This window comes from Muntiacus reevesi, chromosome 2 (genome assembly GCF_963930625.1).
Source record: "Muntiacus reevesi chromosome 2, mMunRee1.1, whole genome shotgun sequence".
Classification (NCBI taxonomy): domain Eukaryota; kingdom Metazoa; phylum Chordata; class Mammalia; order Artiodactyla; family Cervidae; genus Muntiacus; species Muntiacus reevesi.
The window spans coordinates 237,755,703-237,770,610 of NC_089250.1; the positions used below are offsets into that span (position 1 = coordinate 237,755,703).

At 42.1% G+C, this 14,908-nt stretch overlaps 1 protein-coding gene across 1 annotated transcript in view; it reads left to right on the forward strand.

Moving 5' to 3' along the window:
* The window catches only part of NUP93 (nucleoporin 93), a 109,840-nt gene that overhangs the window by 5,776 nt on the left and 89,156 nt on the right, over window positions 1-14,908 (forward strand). Inside the window, exon 2 of the mRNA XM_065925367.1 lies at window positions 9,569-9,761. Within this exon, the coding sequence (XP_065781439.1) occupies window positions 9,583-9,761 (179 nt within the window). The 5' untranslated portion in view covers window positions 9,569-9,582. The remainder of the gene's footprint in view (window positions 1-9,568; window positions 9,762-14,908) is intronic.

The window sequence follows — 14,908 nt, forward strand, 5'->3', positions numbered from 1 at the left end:
TCCTTCCTCCCAATCATTCCCTGTTCCCCTTAAACGCCCCCCTCCCCCACACCGATGACCAGTGTTCTGATTTCTAGCACCATAGATTAGTTTTTTCTGTTCTTAAAAGCCATGGAAATGGAATCATGAGATGTGTCCTTTTGGCATGTGGCTGCTGTAGTTCCTTTTATCCCTGTTGTTCCATGTAGCTGTGGTTTGATCTTTTCCAGTGCTGTGTGATACACCGGGGTATGAATATACCATCATGAAAAACTCAAATGGTATAATTCTGTACTGTCCAGTGTTTTAAAATTATTTGGGGCAGGGTGGGACGGGGACTCAGACTTTTGTTAGAATCTGGTAACATCTGTAGTGCTTTTCTTGTATATTTTTTTAAGATGCATGCCTATATTTCCAGAGGTTCCTGGTGCCTTTGATGCTAGTGTCATGGCCCTCAGGACAAGAGTCTTCCTTAGTTTCCTGCAAGGTTTCTCAGCTTTGACACTGTTGATATTTTAGGATGGACAATTCTTTGTTGTGGAAGCCGTGCTGTGCGTTGTAGGATGTTTAGCAGCACCCCTGGCCTCGGCCATCTAGATGTCAGTGGCACATGGTCTCTCTTTCTCTCAATTGTGGCAACCAGAAATGCCTCTCGATAGTGCTAGAGCTCCCCAGAGGGCAAAGCCGCCCCCAGCTGGGAACCCTTAGTTTAGAGAGGAGAGCTAAAGCCTTTTTGGGGTAGACTTGGTGATCTGCCCTGGTTTATGTTCCCAAGATTCTACATAGATACTTTTCATCACCACTGAGTTGGGGCTGCTCCTTCCAAGGACACGTTCATTGGGTTGCAGTCAGTTCGGTTGCTCAGGCATGTCCTACTCTTTGCAGCCCCATGGACTGCAGCACACCAGGCTTCCCTGTCCATCACCAACTCCTGGAGCTTGCTCAAATTCATGTCCATCAAGTCAGGGACGCCATCCAACCATCTCATCCTCAATATTGAGTTTAGAGACAATTAAAATATCCCACATCTGTAGATTCTTCTTAGTGGGCAGGACCTTAGAAATCAGCTGAGCCAACCCCTTCATCTCACTGGTGGTGAAGCTGGGATCCGGAGTTGAGGAAGGGCAGATCCCAGGGTCAGAGGGCTGATGTGGGGCAAAGCCAGGATGGGGTCCACATTCTACCCACATCCACTGTGAGAGTTTGTCAGAAAGTGGGCTGTGTGGATACTTGGTTTCTGCTTCTCTTTGCCCCTTGAAATGAAACAATACAAGTGTTATTTTATGTATCAGGAAAGCTGACAGTACACATTCCTGACCCAGTCATCCATGCCCATACTTGTACTGAATCACCAGTCTTTCATTTCTTTTCTGTCTAAGGTAATTTGTTTTAATTCTTTATTTTCTCCAATATCTTTCTTCTGAATAATGATTAGGTCTAACTCTTTGCTTAGTTTCACAAGACTATAAAAAAGTATCTGAAAACACTTTTTAAAATCATTTTTTTCCTAGTCTTCTAGAGGTGTCTGAAACAATAGTATCTGTTAGGGTGTAGTTTTCTTTTGGTTATTGTTGTAATTGACAGCTGACAGATACAGCATAAAGTGGAATGTTAATGTCATTTAACCATAGTTTATATATTCAGAAGAAGAGTGGAGAACAGAGCCAGTCTTCAACTTTTGACACTTCCTGTGAGGCTTTCCTCATTAATCTTGGTGTTGAACATTGAACATTCTTCTTGTGTTTTAATCTTACTACAGTCTAATTAATAAGAAGGTTTGAAGGCAAGATTTCCACTTCAAATTCAATGCTAAATTTCTTTTGAGTCACACTTTCATTGTGGAAATTTGGATTTATAATTAAAACCATATTTGATAGTGGGGAATTTAAAAATTGTACATGTAAAAATTGTGGCTATCTCCCAGAAGTTCTTACTGAATGACATGAAGCTGTGGTTAAATAAGTCATAATTTCGTATCATATATTTACTAGATTTTTTTGAAGCAGAGATGTTTACAATTGACAAAATGTTGCCAAATTGGCAACTTTGGAAAGAAGCTAACATACCATTTTATGATGACGTAAATCACAAGAGTTAATAAAAATACTTCCTGTGTGTCATCAGCTCTTTGAAATAGGTAGGCATTGTCCTTTCCCCTTTAGAGACGAGGAAATTGTGGGGGAGATTGGGATTCTATCCCAGGGTAGGTCAGCCCACCTTCAGCTAGTAAGTGAACCTTCTAGATTTGAACCAGGTTTGTGGGCTCAAAGTTCAGTCTTCTCCTGTTTACATGTTTTCTCTCCTGTTTTCTCCAATTCCTTTTAAAATATTTTTTATTACTGTTAAAACTTCTAAAAATAATCAAAAGAAGTAATAACATTGTTAGTTGTATATTTTAAAGAAAAAAGGTATAAACTGCAGCATCAGTTATGTCCCCTCATGTATATGAAATCCTCTGACATCATCCAGAAAATGTATAGCAGTGCTAAATGTGCGTTTATTAGATTGCAGGATTCTATGCGATAGGTCAGAACACATTCTGTGTGTCTTTACTGGACACATTTCATCATATTCAAAACAGATTTCTTCTCCCAGATGTACTCTCCAAATGAACAGCTTAAAGAGGGAAGGGAAATGACAGCAGGCCGACTGTGTCACTCAGTCTTTATAGAAGTAATTTCACTGCTAAGGCCTAGTGAGGGTAGGTTTGGCAGGACAGTGAAGCAGGCTAGCAAGCACTTATCAGGTCTAGCTCTGATATCTTCGGCAAACTAGGGGTTGGCAAACTGCTAGCTATGAGCCAAAGAAATTGAGAAGAGTTTTTATTTTTTATGTCTTTAAGTCATTTTGGGGAAAAAAATCTAAAGACTATTTCATGACATGTGAAAATGTTATAAAATTCATGTTCAGGGGGCCGTGATTAAAGTTGTTTTGGATCGCCTCCACACTTGTTTACCTGTTAACTACGTTAAAGTGGAGTTGAGTAATTGCAAGGGTAGTTGTTGTTTAGTCACTAAGTCATGTCCGACTCTTAGCGACCCTACAGCACACCAGGCTTCCCAGTCTCCCCCGAGTTTGCTCACACTCATGTCCATTGAGTTGGTGATGCCATCCAACCATCTCATCCTCTGTCACCCCCTTCTCCTCCTACCCTTAATCTTTCCTAGATTGTTACCTGTACTTACGACCAACTGGCTACAGATCAGAAGCTCTTGTATCCACCACCCCCACCTCCAGGTTTAATTAGTTCACTAGAGCAGTTCACAGAAATCAGAGAAACATTTACTTAATGTTCACCAGTTTGTCGTGAAGGACGAATGGCCAGGTGCAGAGGTACACAAGATGGGGTCCAGATGAGTCTTCAGCCCAGGAGCTTTTGTCTCTGTGGAACCTGGGTACCATTCCTGTTCCCCTGGAACCATTGTCTCAGCATGTAGGTGATTCACCAACCCAGAAACTCAGCAAATCTCATTGTTCAGGAGTTTCTATAGAGTTTAATCTGCAGCCATTGCTTCCCCTTGCCAGAGGTTGGTGGGTAGGGCTGAAAGTTCCAACCTTCCAATCACTTGGTCTTCCTGCTGACCGGCCCCATCCTGAGGCCACCTAGCACAGCACCTCCAAGTTTCCTCGTTTGCATAAATTCAGGTGTGCTTAAAAGGGTTCATTGTGAGTTACTGAAGACTCAGAACTTCAGCACATTCCAGGGGTTATAGAAGCTTTGTGCCAGGAACTTGGGGACAAAGACCAAGTGTATGTATTATACTGCACTACTCTTTTCTGACTTGATTAAAGTGGAAATGACCATATTTTTCATAATTAAGACACATGTTAATAGCAAGTAGACCAGAATTATTTGATGCATTTTTGCTTTACCCTTTTTTTTTTTAAGTTCATTTCATCCTATATGCAATTTAGAGATTTTTTTTTCCTCTTTGTTGACAATGTTTATGTGCGTAGAAGGGGCATTTTTTTGGACACTGAAAGACAGGTAAATACTAACTAATTTGAGGAAATGGAAATCTGCCCAATCCTTGGCTTTCACTCTAAGTAGGAGCTGTCTCTCTAAAGCTGCAGGCTTTAACTTTTTCCTCTAGTTAATTTTCTCAGCATCCTCTAGGTGTGGTGAAGAGGTCTGAACTGGGGAACTTCCACTTAAGAAGCATTCACCAGTGGGTCATTGCCTTTCATTTTGGAGGGGAACTTTTTACTCAAGTGTGATGCACAATCAGAAATGTGCGTAAGCGATGAGTCTTGCTCAAATTGAACACATATTAAGCAGCACCAAGTGTAAGAAAATTACCGATCCCCAGAAGCCTCCTTTCTCCCCACCCCTCCCCCCCGCCAAAGGGTAACCAGTCTTGCCTTCTGACAGCAGTGATAAGTTTGCCCTTCATTTTAAGCTTCACCGGGTGTTTGAGGAGGTCGTTGGAGGACTTCTTCCCAGAGGCAGAGAGCGCAGGTGCTTGTGCAGAGCCCTCGTACCCTGCTGTGCGCTCTGAAGCACCTTGCAGTGTTTCCAGGGGCCCCTCGCAGTCAGGCAGGAGTCCTGCGGACAGAGAGGGGCCCCAGTGCCGTGAGCTGTCCTTGCTGGTCTTTTCCCATCCAGCCCCCATTTTGCTGCCTTGGCTGTGCCACAGCCCACTTGGGTGGGTTCTCAGTGGCTTCTTCCCGTGGAGTGGCTCCCTCCTCCACAGTTTCCCAGGGTGCAGCTGACATCCAGTCTGTGCGTGTGTCCTGACCAGATTTCCCCGACACAGAGCTTGGACTTCACCCTGACAACTGCCCCCCCCCCATCCCATTTTAGTTCTCTCTGTTGGACTAAGCTTATGAGGTTATTTCCCTGATCAGTTTTCAAAATATCTTGAATCAAGTGATACTGATACTTGGTTTGGTTTAACCCCCTATATTTTGTGGCTAATTTGATATATATTTTTGCAAAAAGGCTAAAAATTGTCTTTAAATTTGTTAAATTAACCATGCATTTAAAAATTTTAGTGAAACAGGATAATGACTGCATCAAAGTGTAGACTTGGAAACTTTAATAGCAGTTTTTGATAAATCAGTTTCCATTGGTTGAGTTAGAATGCGGGACAAATCCAGTTTTTCCAAAATATAGTATTATATACATTACTGTCTTCTTTCAGACAGACATGGAACAAGCTTATTTTCTGCTCTGAAGTTGTATAGCACAATTCTATGTACTATTTGTTCTTTTAGTTTGGAATTTGTTCACCTGAAAACTGGGCTGTTTCTTCTAAAATACCACTGGATTTTTGTCTGGGTATTTAGAGGGAAAGCACTTGTCTGGACCAAGTGTGATCTGAATTCATGCCATTTATACTGTCACTGCCTTATGCTGTGCAGCCTCGGAAATGTTAAGTATCAGTTGGTAGTCAGAAGGGAATGTTTTTGCTCTGGTCTCTGCTTGCCAGTGGATTTGGCAAGAATGTGTAGGAAGCCTTCAAGAAAAACAGTCTCCATAAATGGAAGAACAAAACTCCTACTATTCATTCAACAGATGAGCACCTACTATGTGCCAGGCACTGTTCTAGGAACCTGAGTGAACCTCAGTGAACAAAACAGGTAAACATCATCATTCTTGTGCAGTTTACATTCTAGCTGGGGTGACAGACCGTAGGGAGATGGGGGAGTACTGAGGCTGGTTGCAGGCTGCACTCTTAAATATTTTGTTCTATGAAATGAAGTGAAGTGAAAGTCGCTCAGTTGTGTCTGACTCTTTGTGACCCCATGGACTGTATCCTCAGGCTCCTCTGTCCATGGAATTCTCTAGGCAAGAATGCTGCAGTGAATAGCCGTTCCCTTCTCCAGGAGATCTTCCCAACCAAGGGATCAAACCAAGGTCTCCCACATTGCAGGCGATTCTTTACCATCTGAGCCACCAGGGAAGCCCAGGTAGGCATCAAAGGCACTGTGACAGTTGAGAGAGCTAGGGTACAGAAAAAGGACAGGAAGATGTTTGACCCATAGGGGAGCAGCATGGAGGCCCAGAGTGACTGGAGTGCAGGAAAGGAGGAGGGACAGGGCTGGAGATGCGTCTTGAAGGAAAGAAGAGGTGGGTTGCTTCACGGAGCTTCACTCTGTATTAACACAAGAGGTTTAAACAGAGGGTGGATGTGATCAGACCTTTAAAGGACCACTGGTTGTCAGGTTGAGAGTGTAGGAGACAAAGGCTTAAGCCAGGGAGCCAGGAAGAGGGGATGGTGAGTTAGATGGGAGAGGTGGTAGGAAGAAGTAGATCCTGGGTACACTTTGAAGGTAGATTGAAAGGCTTGGCCTGTCTCATGTGGGATGTGAATTGGGGAGAGCTTTAAGGATTTTGACCCGAGTGACTGATGGGGTCTCCACACTGAGAAGGCCAGGGAGCAGGTTTTATAGACAAGAGGTTAAAGCTCAGTTTGGGGCATGTTAAGTTTAGGATGGCAGAAAGTGAAGAACTACTAAAGAGCATCTTCATGAAAGTGAAAGAGGAGAGTTTAAAAGCTGGGTTAAAACTCAACATTCAGAAAACTAAGATCATGGCATCCAGTCCCATCACTTATGGCAAATAGATGGGGAAACATGGAAACAGTGGCAGACTTTATTTTGGGCGGCTCCAAAATCACTGCAGATGTTGACTGCAGCCATGAAATTAAAACATGCTTGCTCCTTGAAAGAAAAGCTATGACCAACCTAGATAGCATATTAAAAAGCAGAGACATTACTTTGCCGACAAAGGTCTGTCTAGTCAAAGCTATGGTAGAAGGCAATGGCACCCCACTCCAGTACTCTTGCTTGGAATATCCCATGGATGGAGGAGCCTGGTGAGCTGCAGTCCATGGGATCGCTGAGTCGGACACGACTGAGCAACTTCACTTTCACTTTTCACTTTCATGCATTGGAGAAGGAAATGGCAACCCACTCCAGTGTTCTTGCCTGGAGAATCCCAGGGGCGGCGGAGCCTGATGGGCTGCCGTCTGTGGGGTCGCACAGAGTCGGACATGACTGAAGCAACTTAGCAGCAGCAGTCAAAGCTATGGTTTTTCCAGTAGTCATGTATGGATGTGAGAGTTGGACCATAAGGAAAGCTGAGCGCCGAAGAGTTGATGCTTTTGAACTGTGGTGTTGGAGAAGACTCTTGAGAGTCCCTTGGACTGCAAGGAGATCAGACCAGTCAATCCTAAAGGAGATCAGTCCTGAGTATTCATTGGCAGGACTGATGCTGAAGCTGAAATTCTAGTACTTTGGCCACCTGATGCAAAGAACTGACTCATTGAAAAAGGCCCTGATGCTGGGAAAGATTGAAGGCAGGAGGAGGAGGGAGTGACAGAGGATGAGATAGTTGGATGGCATCATCGACTTGATGGACATGAGTTTAAGTAAGCTCTGGGAGTTGGTGATAGACAGGGAGGCTTGGCATGCTGCAGTCCATGGGGTCACAAAGAGTCGGACACGAATGAGTGACTGAACTGACGTGACTGAAGTTTAAGATGTTGTTTAGAGATTCAGCCTTTATTTTACTATGGTCAGAATAATCCTACTTCATTAACTTTGACAAATCATATTTATTGGACCATATTGAAGTAAAGCATGACTTTTACTTTACATTTATTACTTACCCTCAAATGCATCACTTTAAGTCTTTGTATGGAGAAGTCACTTGAGAGGTTGAGTGTTTCCTTTGCTGAATTTCTCTGACATGGGAATGTTACATGAAATATTGGACGTATTTTCTTCTCTCTGCTTTTTTTAAACATAAAGTTTTGTTTCATTCAGTGTTTTATTCGAGGAGTTCCAAAATTTTCCTTATGAAGGAAAAAAGGCGTTTCCTTCTCCTTGGCTCTGTTTGACAAATTATTTTTATCTTAGAGTAAAAAAAAATGTGGGGGAAGAGACAGCATGTTTCTTTTCTTTCCTCTTTGTGGTGAGAGAGGCCATGTTTCTGACACTTCATAGAATGTCATTGGCCTTGTAGGTTTCTGAGGAAAAACATTTCTCCATCCGGCAGGAGCCATTGTGTAATAATATTCTGTTTCTTTATTCTTCTGTCCCAGAAAGTACCTCTTACTCTGTAATCTGCATTTTCCCACAGGTGAAGATGGCCAGTTACGGCCTGATTCCATTAGGTTAAAAAAAAAAAAAAAGACCACAAATATCTAGAAACTTTAGATAAAGAGTTATGGCATACATGACTTTTAATCTAAATATTAAAGTCAGTTGGCACTTCATAAAGAATATAGAAATGTTTCCATGTTTATTCCAGCTGAGCTGTTTTTGTTTTAACCTTGTGCCCTTGCTTTTAAAGTTAATGTCCTTTAATGTTCATTTTTAAAACTCCTTATTCTCTTGCTGTGGATTTATGGTGGAAACCATGCCCTTTTAACGTTAACCTGAACTTCACAGCTGAGATGTAATTGTATATTACATTAACATTGTAACTATACTTCTAGACCAAGGGATTTCAAAAGTACAATAGAAGTCATGCCTTTAGAACAAAGAGGAAAATTATAATCAACAAAAGCTACTTTTGAAAGACTTGTTCTTTTTTAATAAATAATTTTGTTAACTTTTTAGCAGTGAAATATTTTTAAAAGGTTTTGATACTATTTACCTTCTGTTGATTTCAATAGTGGTAGTAGTTAAAAACTCCTTGGTCATGAACCTTATACTAGGATGGTACAGTACGTAGAAGATTCATAAATGTGTAATGTGCAGTAAATATCAACACTGTTCAAAGTGTTTTTCTCAGTCAGTTGTTGGAGAAAGAGGTGATCTTACTAATAATATTCATCATCTAGAAACCAGCTGCTATTGTATAATTATTAGCTGCAGTGGTATTTCTGAAAGTAGTAGATGTATTAACAAGTCTAATATTCTGAGTGTCATATATAACAAGCAAAGATGGATCTCTGCTCTCAGAGATGAAGCTAAAGAACAATGAGTGGAGACTTGGACATGAATTTTAAAAGATCGTCTTTTGTGTGAGTAAAGGAGCAGGTGTGTGAGACTAACAGGGATCAGTCAGAAGCCTGTCTTCTGGCCTCAGTTCTGCCTCGTTGCTGCAGAGACTGTTCTGGGCACAGGACTGAGCTCTGTGGATTGACGTTGCTCCTCACTTCTCAGGATCCTCGGAGTTGTAGGGAATATTTTTATAAATTGCCCGGCCCTCTGCAGGCGGGGCGTTTTCCTGTCTCAGACGGGCGGAAGGAGGGAGGCACAGGTGAGGGTTCTTTGGGCCTCTCAGAGGTTGCCACCGTGGCTTCCGACCCCTGTCAGCTCTGAGCCTGTGAAGGGAGACAGGAATTCTAGTTTGTGCCTTAATATCTTTGCTTTTGTTCTGGTGGCAGAAGTCAATCTTGGGGCTGTCAGTATGGACAGAAATGATCTATTTCTTCTCAGTCTGACTCATTTTCTCTGTCAGATCTGTCATTCTTGGGCTACGTTTGGGAACAAACCCTGCTTGTTGAAGATCTGCCTCCTTGTCTGTTTTCAAAAAGTCCCAGTGTTTCATTGAGCTTGTGACAGGTTCAGGCAGTGTGTGAAGCCTATCCTTCCCTTGACTTGGGTCTCTTCTTTCTTCTCCCCCACCTAGGATCTGCATCCCGGATGGATACTGAGGGGTTCGGTGAGCTCCTTCAGCAAGCTGAACAGCTTGCCGCGGAGACCGAGGGCATCTCAGAGCTTCCCCATGTGGAACGGAACCTGCAGGAGATCCAGCAGGCGGGCGAGCGTCTGCGTTCCCGTACGCTCACACGCACGTCCCAGGAGACAGCAGATGTCAAGGCGTGAGTGCTGCTGGGGAGGGAGCTCTGGCACTGGGGGGCTCGGGGGCAGGAGCTGTTCTTCTTTCCTGCCTTGAGTTTGGCTGCAGTCTGTAAAATTCAGATACAAGCCACATTCTCAGGAATTCGAAAGAGGTTTTATAAACAGGTCAGCAGCGCTGCTTTGTCTCCCACCTTCCTGGCTGTTCCAGCCTGTCTGCCTGACCAAGCTGTGAGCCCCTATCACAGGCAGAGTTGATCAGGGTGAGAAAGGGTGTAGAGCTTTGCCATGCAGAATCGTCCCAGTCATTTTCCTGCTTGGGTTCACTGACTGTTGGGTCATAAATGGTTCACATAGTATATTGGTAAATGTGGGTCACACAGATAAGTGTACCCTTTAAAACCAGAGAGCACGAAGTGATGGGCACCGTTCTTAAGAGCACTTGGAAGAAATTGATGAGCAGTTAGTGATGAGAAGCCATCCGCATGAGTAGTGATTCTGTCTGCTTATTGTCAGTGGCCCTGTAGGCTGCTTCTAAAAGACCTTGGAAATGCAGTGCCTGCCAGTTGATTGTAGAAGAGGAAAGTGGGTGAGCCCCGAGAAAGTGCGGCGGGAGAAAAGTGCAGATTGACTGTCTGACCAGTGGCTGCTGCTGCCACACAGCGTACGTTGGGTTGTTGATCCTATAGACATATGTTTGGGGTCCCCACTGTGCCAGGCCTGGACAGTCTCTTGGCTACAACCATGAATTAGACGTGGTCCTTGCCCTCAAGGAACTTATTCTTTAGTGAGGCAGACAAAAAATCTTGCCACTTTCCATAACAAATGTGTTTATTGATTACTTACTGTACATCAGTAAGATTTTGCTTAGTCCTCACAATAAAATGGCAACCCACTCCAGTATTCTTGCCTGGAGAATTCCATGGACAAGGAGCTTGGCGGGCTATAGTCTGTGGAGTCACAAAGAGTCGGACACGACTGAGTGACTAACACTTTCACAGTAAATAGTAGGACTGTGACCCCTGTGTTACAGTTGAGCAGCTGAGGCTCAGAGAGGGCAAGGAGCTCTCCGATCACACAGCTGGCGAGTGGCGAGTCAGGATTCAAACCCAGAGAGGCAGGCTCCGGAGCGTGTGCTCCTTTAGCCCTGATGGAAGGGTCATGGAAGGATGGGGAGGTGGTGTGACTGGTGACCTTGCTGGGTCTGGAGAGTGGCTGAGATTCTCTGTGGAGAATACATTATGGGAATCGTCAGTCATTGTCTTCATTCCTTAAACTTGAAAAAGACCTAAATGCCGGTATTAAGGTGGGGACATTGTTTTGGATACATAGTGAATAATGTCACCAAGATGAGTATAACGGCTACATTTTCTTTTTTCAAGTCATCTTGAGATCTGAATGTTTTGGCTGCCATGCTGAGTCGGTAAGGATGTTGTAGAAATCCTTATGTAGGCCTCTCCAGAATTTTATTTTTTTAAAATACTAAGTTTAAAAAATAATAATAATAAAATTAAAAAAAAATAAAACACTAAGTTTTCTTGGTTCTGTTGGTATTGGTAAAGACACATCAAGGGAACCCTGGCAGGGATTTTTTATTATCCATCCTTGCTCCCCTACACTATTGCCCAACACCCCAGCCAGCCTTCAGGCATTTCCACTAACTTGCCCTCCCTGCAGGCTCCTGCTGCAGCTCCTGGCTGCCTGCAGTTACCCCGGGGCTCGAGCATGCAGGCTTTGCTTATGTGAAAGGATGCTGCTGGAGCGAAAGGACTGTGATGCCAGCTGAGTTGCTATAGTTATAATTTAATTGCATCAGCTTTACAGCCTATTAAGAGCAAAAAGGGAAAATGTTTTCTTGGTAACAATTATCAGTCATGCTCTCTTTCTTGTAAATTTCCATTCTTCTTCATCTCTTTCTACCTTAAATTCATCGTTTTAGGGTGGAGGAAGTTGGAACATTGAAAGAATGGGTATAGGGTGGGGCAGGTGCTTAAAAAGAAACCAAAGGGCTGATGACTGTATTTTTCCATCTCTGTGATAGGCAGAGACATAAAGTGTGATGTGAATATTTCAGTACAGGATGAGGGCAGAGGAAAGAAGTGAATAGGGAAAATTTTCTTACATGAAATAAATTTTGAAAAATTTCTGTCTTCAAGATTTTAGTTAAGATTGGATTGTAGATTTAAGATTGAATTGTTCTGTGTTGAAATACATTTGTTTAAATAGACTGTTGGATTTTTCATTTTAGGGAACAGATTTGATTGCTTTTTTGCATGTGTGTGATATTTTTAAATTGTTAAATTTCTTCACACATAAAAAAGAATATGCATAACGTATATGAAGGTATAAATCAGGGGTTGGCAGACTAAGACCCAGGAGCCAAATGCAACCCACTGACTGTTAAAAGTTTTATTGGAACACGGCCACACATACTTGTTTATGTATTGTCTATGCTGCCTTTGTGCTACAGTAGCCGAGTTGAGTAGTAATGACAGACTGTATGGCCGGCAAAGCCTGAAGTACTTACTGTCTGCCTTTTACGGAGTTAAGTTTGCCGACTCATGGTGTAAATAGTAGTAAAGTGAATGAATACCGCTGTGCACATTGCACAGTTAAGATATAGAATGTTATCAGTAGTGGCGAACCCCAGTCTGGGTACACATCGTCAATTACATCTCCCTCTTTTCCCACGGGTGATGCCTCATTGAATTTTTCAATTCAGCTCAGAAGCCAAACAATCTCGGATACAAAGAAAAAGTCAGCAATCACTCTCTCTGCCTAACTTTACCCTCCAAGGTGATCAGTGTCATTAACTTGCTTGGGCTTTCACAGTTTTCCTCATGATCAGGCAAAACATGTGTACACTTTTATTTGCCCAGAGTTAAACAGCAGATTATAACATTTTCTGTGCTCATACTACTAACCTACCTTTTAAAGCACTTATTGTTTGTCAGACGCTGTGCCAAGTACTTTACATGCATTATGTACTTTCCTGTGAAATAAAATAACCCTTTGAAATAAGTGTGACTGTCTCCTTTTTATATTGAGGAGTCAGATAGCAGGTGGTCACACCAGAACTCAAACCCAGCTTGGGCAGTGAGAATCCCTCATGTTTGTGAGGCATTTTCAGTTTCCAAAGGCTTATCATGGCCTTTCTCCTGACTGGTCTTCACAGGCCTGAGAGGTGAGAGAGGCGGGGCTTTCCTCCACATTTTAGCAGGAGGAAAAGGAAGCTTAAGTGAGCTGTCCAGGATTTTCAGTCAGTATCTGACAGTTGGGACTAACCCAGGCCTCTGGACTTCCTTCTGAGAACAGCTTTTGTCTTCCTATTCTCCTGGGACTGGACTGTTTGACTCCAGCCTCTCTGGCTTTCTGCTCAGTAGAGGCTCCCTGGCTTGTAAAATTTTGGGCAGGGCACCTTTGGATTTTTCCACCCTGAGAAGGTGAAACAGCCTTTGTTTGTATTAGTAACATCATCCTTACCCTAGATTCCCTGCCTCCTTCATGGTCCCTCTCTCCACCTCTCCCCTGCCGCCCCATCAGGGCTTCTGCAAATGATGACTTTCCTCATAATTTTCATAACTAATTTATAAATTTCAAGGTTCCCAACCCTGGTATGCCTTAAAATCACTGGGCTCTGAATACCTTCTTGCATATCGCTGGTGGGGATAGAGTGCCGGTGGGTCAGAATTTGTCAGTAGCTAGTGAATTTACTCTTGACCCAACAGTCACCCTTCTGGAGATCTCTCCCAAAGATACACTGGCAGAAGTACAAAAAGATGTGTGTACGAGGATGTTCTTTGCAGCATTGGTTGTAATAGCAAAAGTTAGAAAAAATTCCAGTATCCGTCAATATGGGACTGGTTGAGTAAGTGTGGTGCATGTGCATAGCAGAGTACTTTTCAGTAGCACAAAGGAATGAGAATATACACTACCATGGATGGAGTGTCTCCAGGCTTTATTGCTGAGTAAAATAAACCTGAAAGGTGGAGGAACATGTATACTACCCTATCATTTATTTAAGAAAGCAGGTGAAAGTCCATGTGCTTGGATTGGAAAACTTCATCTCACTAAGATGTTAACACTTACCAAATTGATCTATGGATAATGCAATTCCTATCAAAATCCCAGGTGGCTTTTTTGCAGCAATGTGTAAATTCATCCTAAAATTTGTATAGAAATTCAAGGAACCTGGAATGGCCACAGCAGTCTTTTTTTTTAATTGAAGTATAATTGACCTACAGTGCTTTGTTAGTTCCAGATACAACATAGTGATTCAGTATTTCTTTACATTACAGAATGATCACAATAAGTCTAGTTACCATCTCACCATACAAAATTATTACAATGTTATTGACCGTATTGTCTATTTTGTGCATTTCATTCCAGTGACGCATTTATTTTATAATTGGAAGTTTGTACCTCTTGATTTCCCTCCCTGCATTTCACTTGATCCCCCTACCTCCCTCCCCTCTGGCAGCCACCTTTTCTTTGAATCTGTGAGTCTATTTCTGTTTTGTTATGTTTGTTCACTTGATTTGGTTTTGAGATTCTGCATATAAGTGAAATCATACGGTATTTGTCTTTAAAATTTTAAAACTCTTAAAACAGGCGTAAATCTTCCTGACCTTAAGTTAGCTAGAGCCTTTTTGGATATGAAACCAAAAGCACAAGTGACAGAATCAAAAATAAACTGAACTTCATCAAAATTAAAAAGCTTTTGTGATTTTGTATATTATATATTGGTTCAGGGACTTATATCCAGAGTATATTAAAAACTCTTACAACTCAGTAATAAAAAGACCACTCTGTTTTGAAGTAGTATTGATTTACAATATTAGTTTCAGATGTACAGCATTGTGACTCAGTATTTTTATAGGTTATCATCCATTGAAAGTTGTTATAAGATAATGGCTATAATTCCCTGTGCTCTACAATATACTCTTATTCCTTATCTATTTTATGTATAGTAGTTTGTGTCTTTTAATTCCATATCTCTAATTTGCTCCTCCCTCTTGCCCTCTCCTTTCTTAGTTTGTATCTGTCTGTCTATTTCTGTTTTGCAGGTACATTTATTTGTGTTATTTTTTAGATTACATTTATATTATTTTTTAGATATCATATATAAGTGATGTCATACAGTATTTATTTCTGTCTAATTTCACTAAGT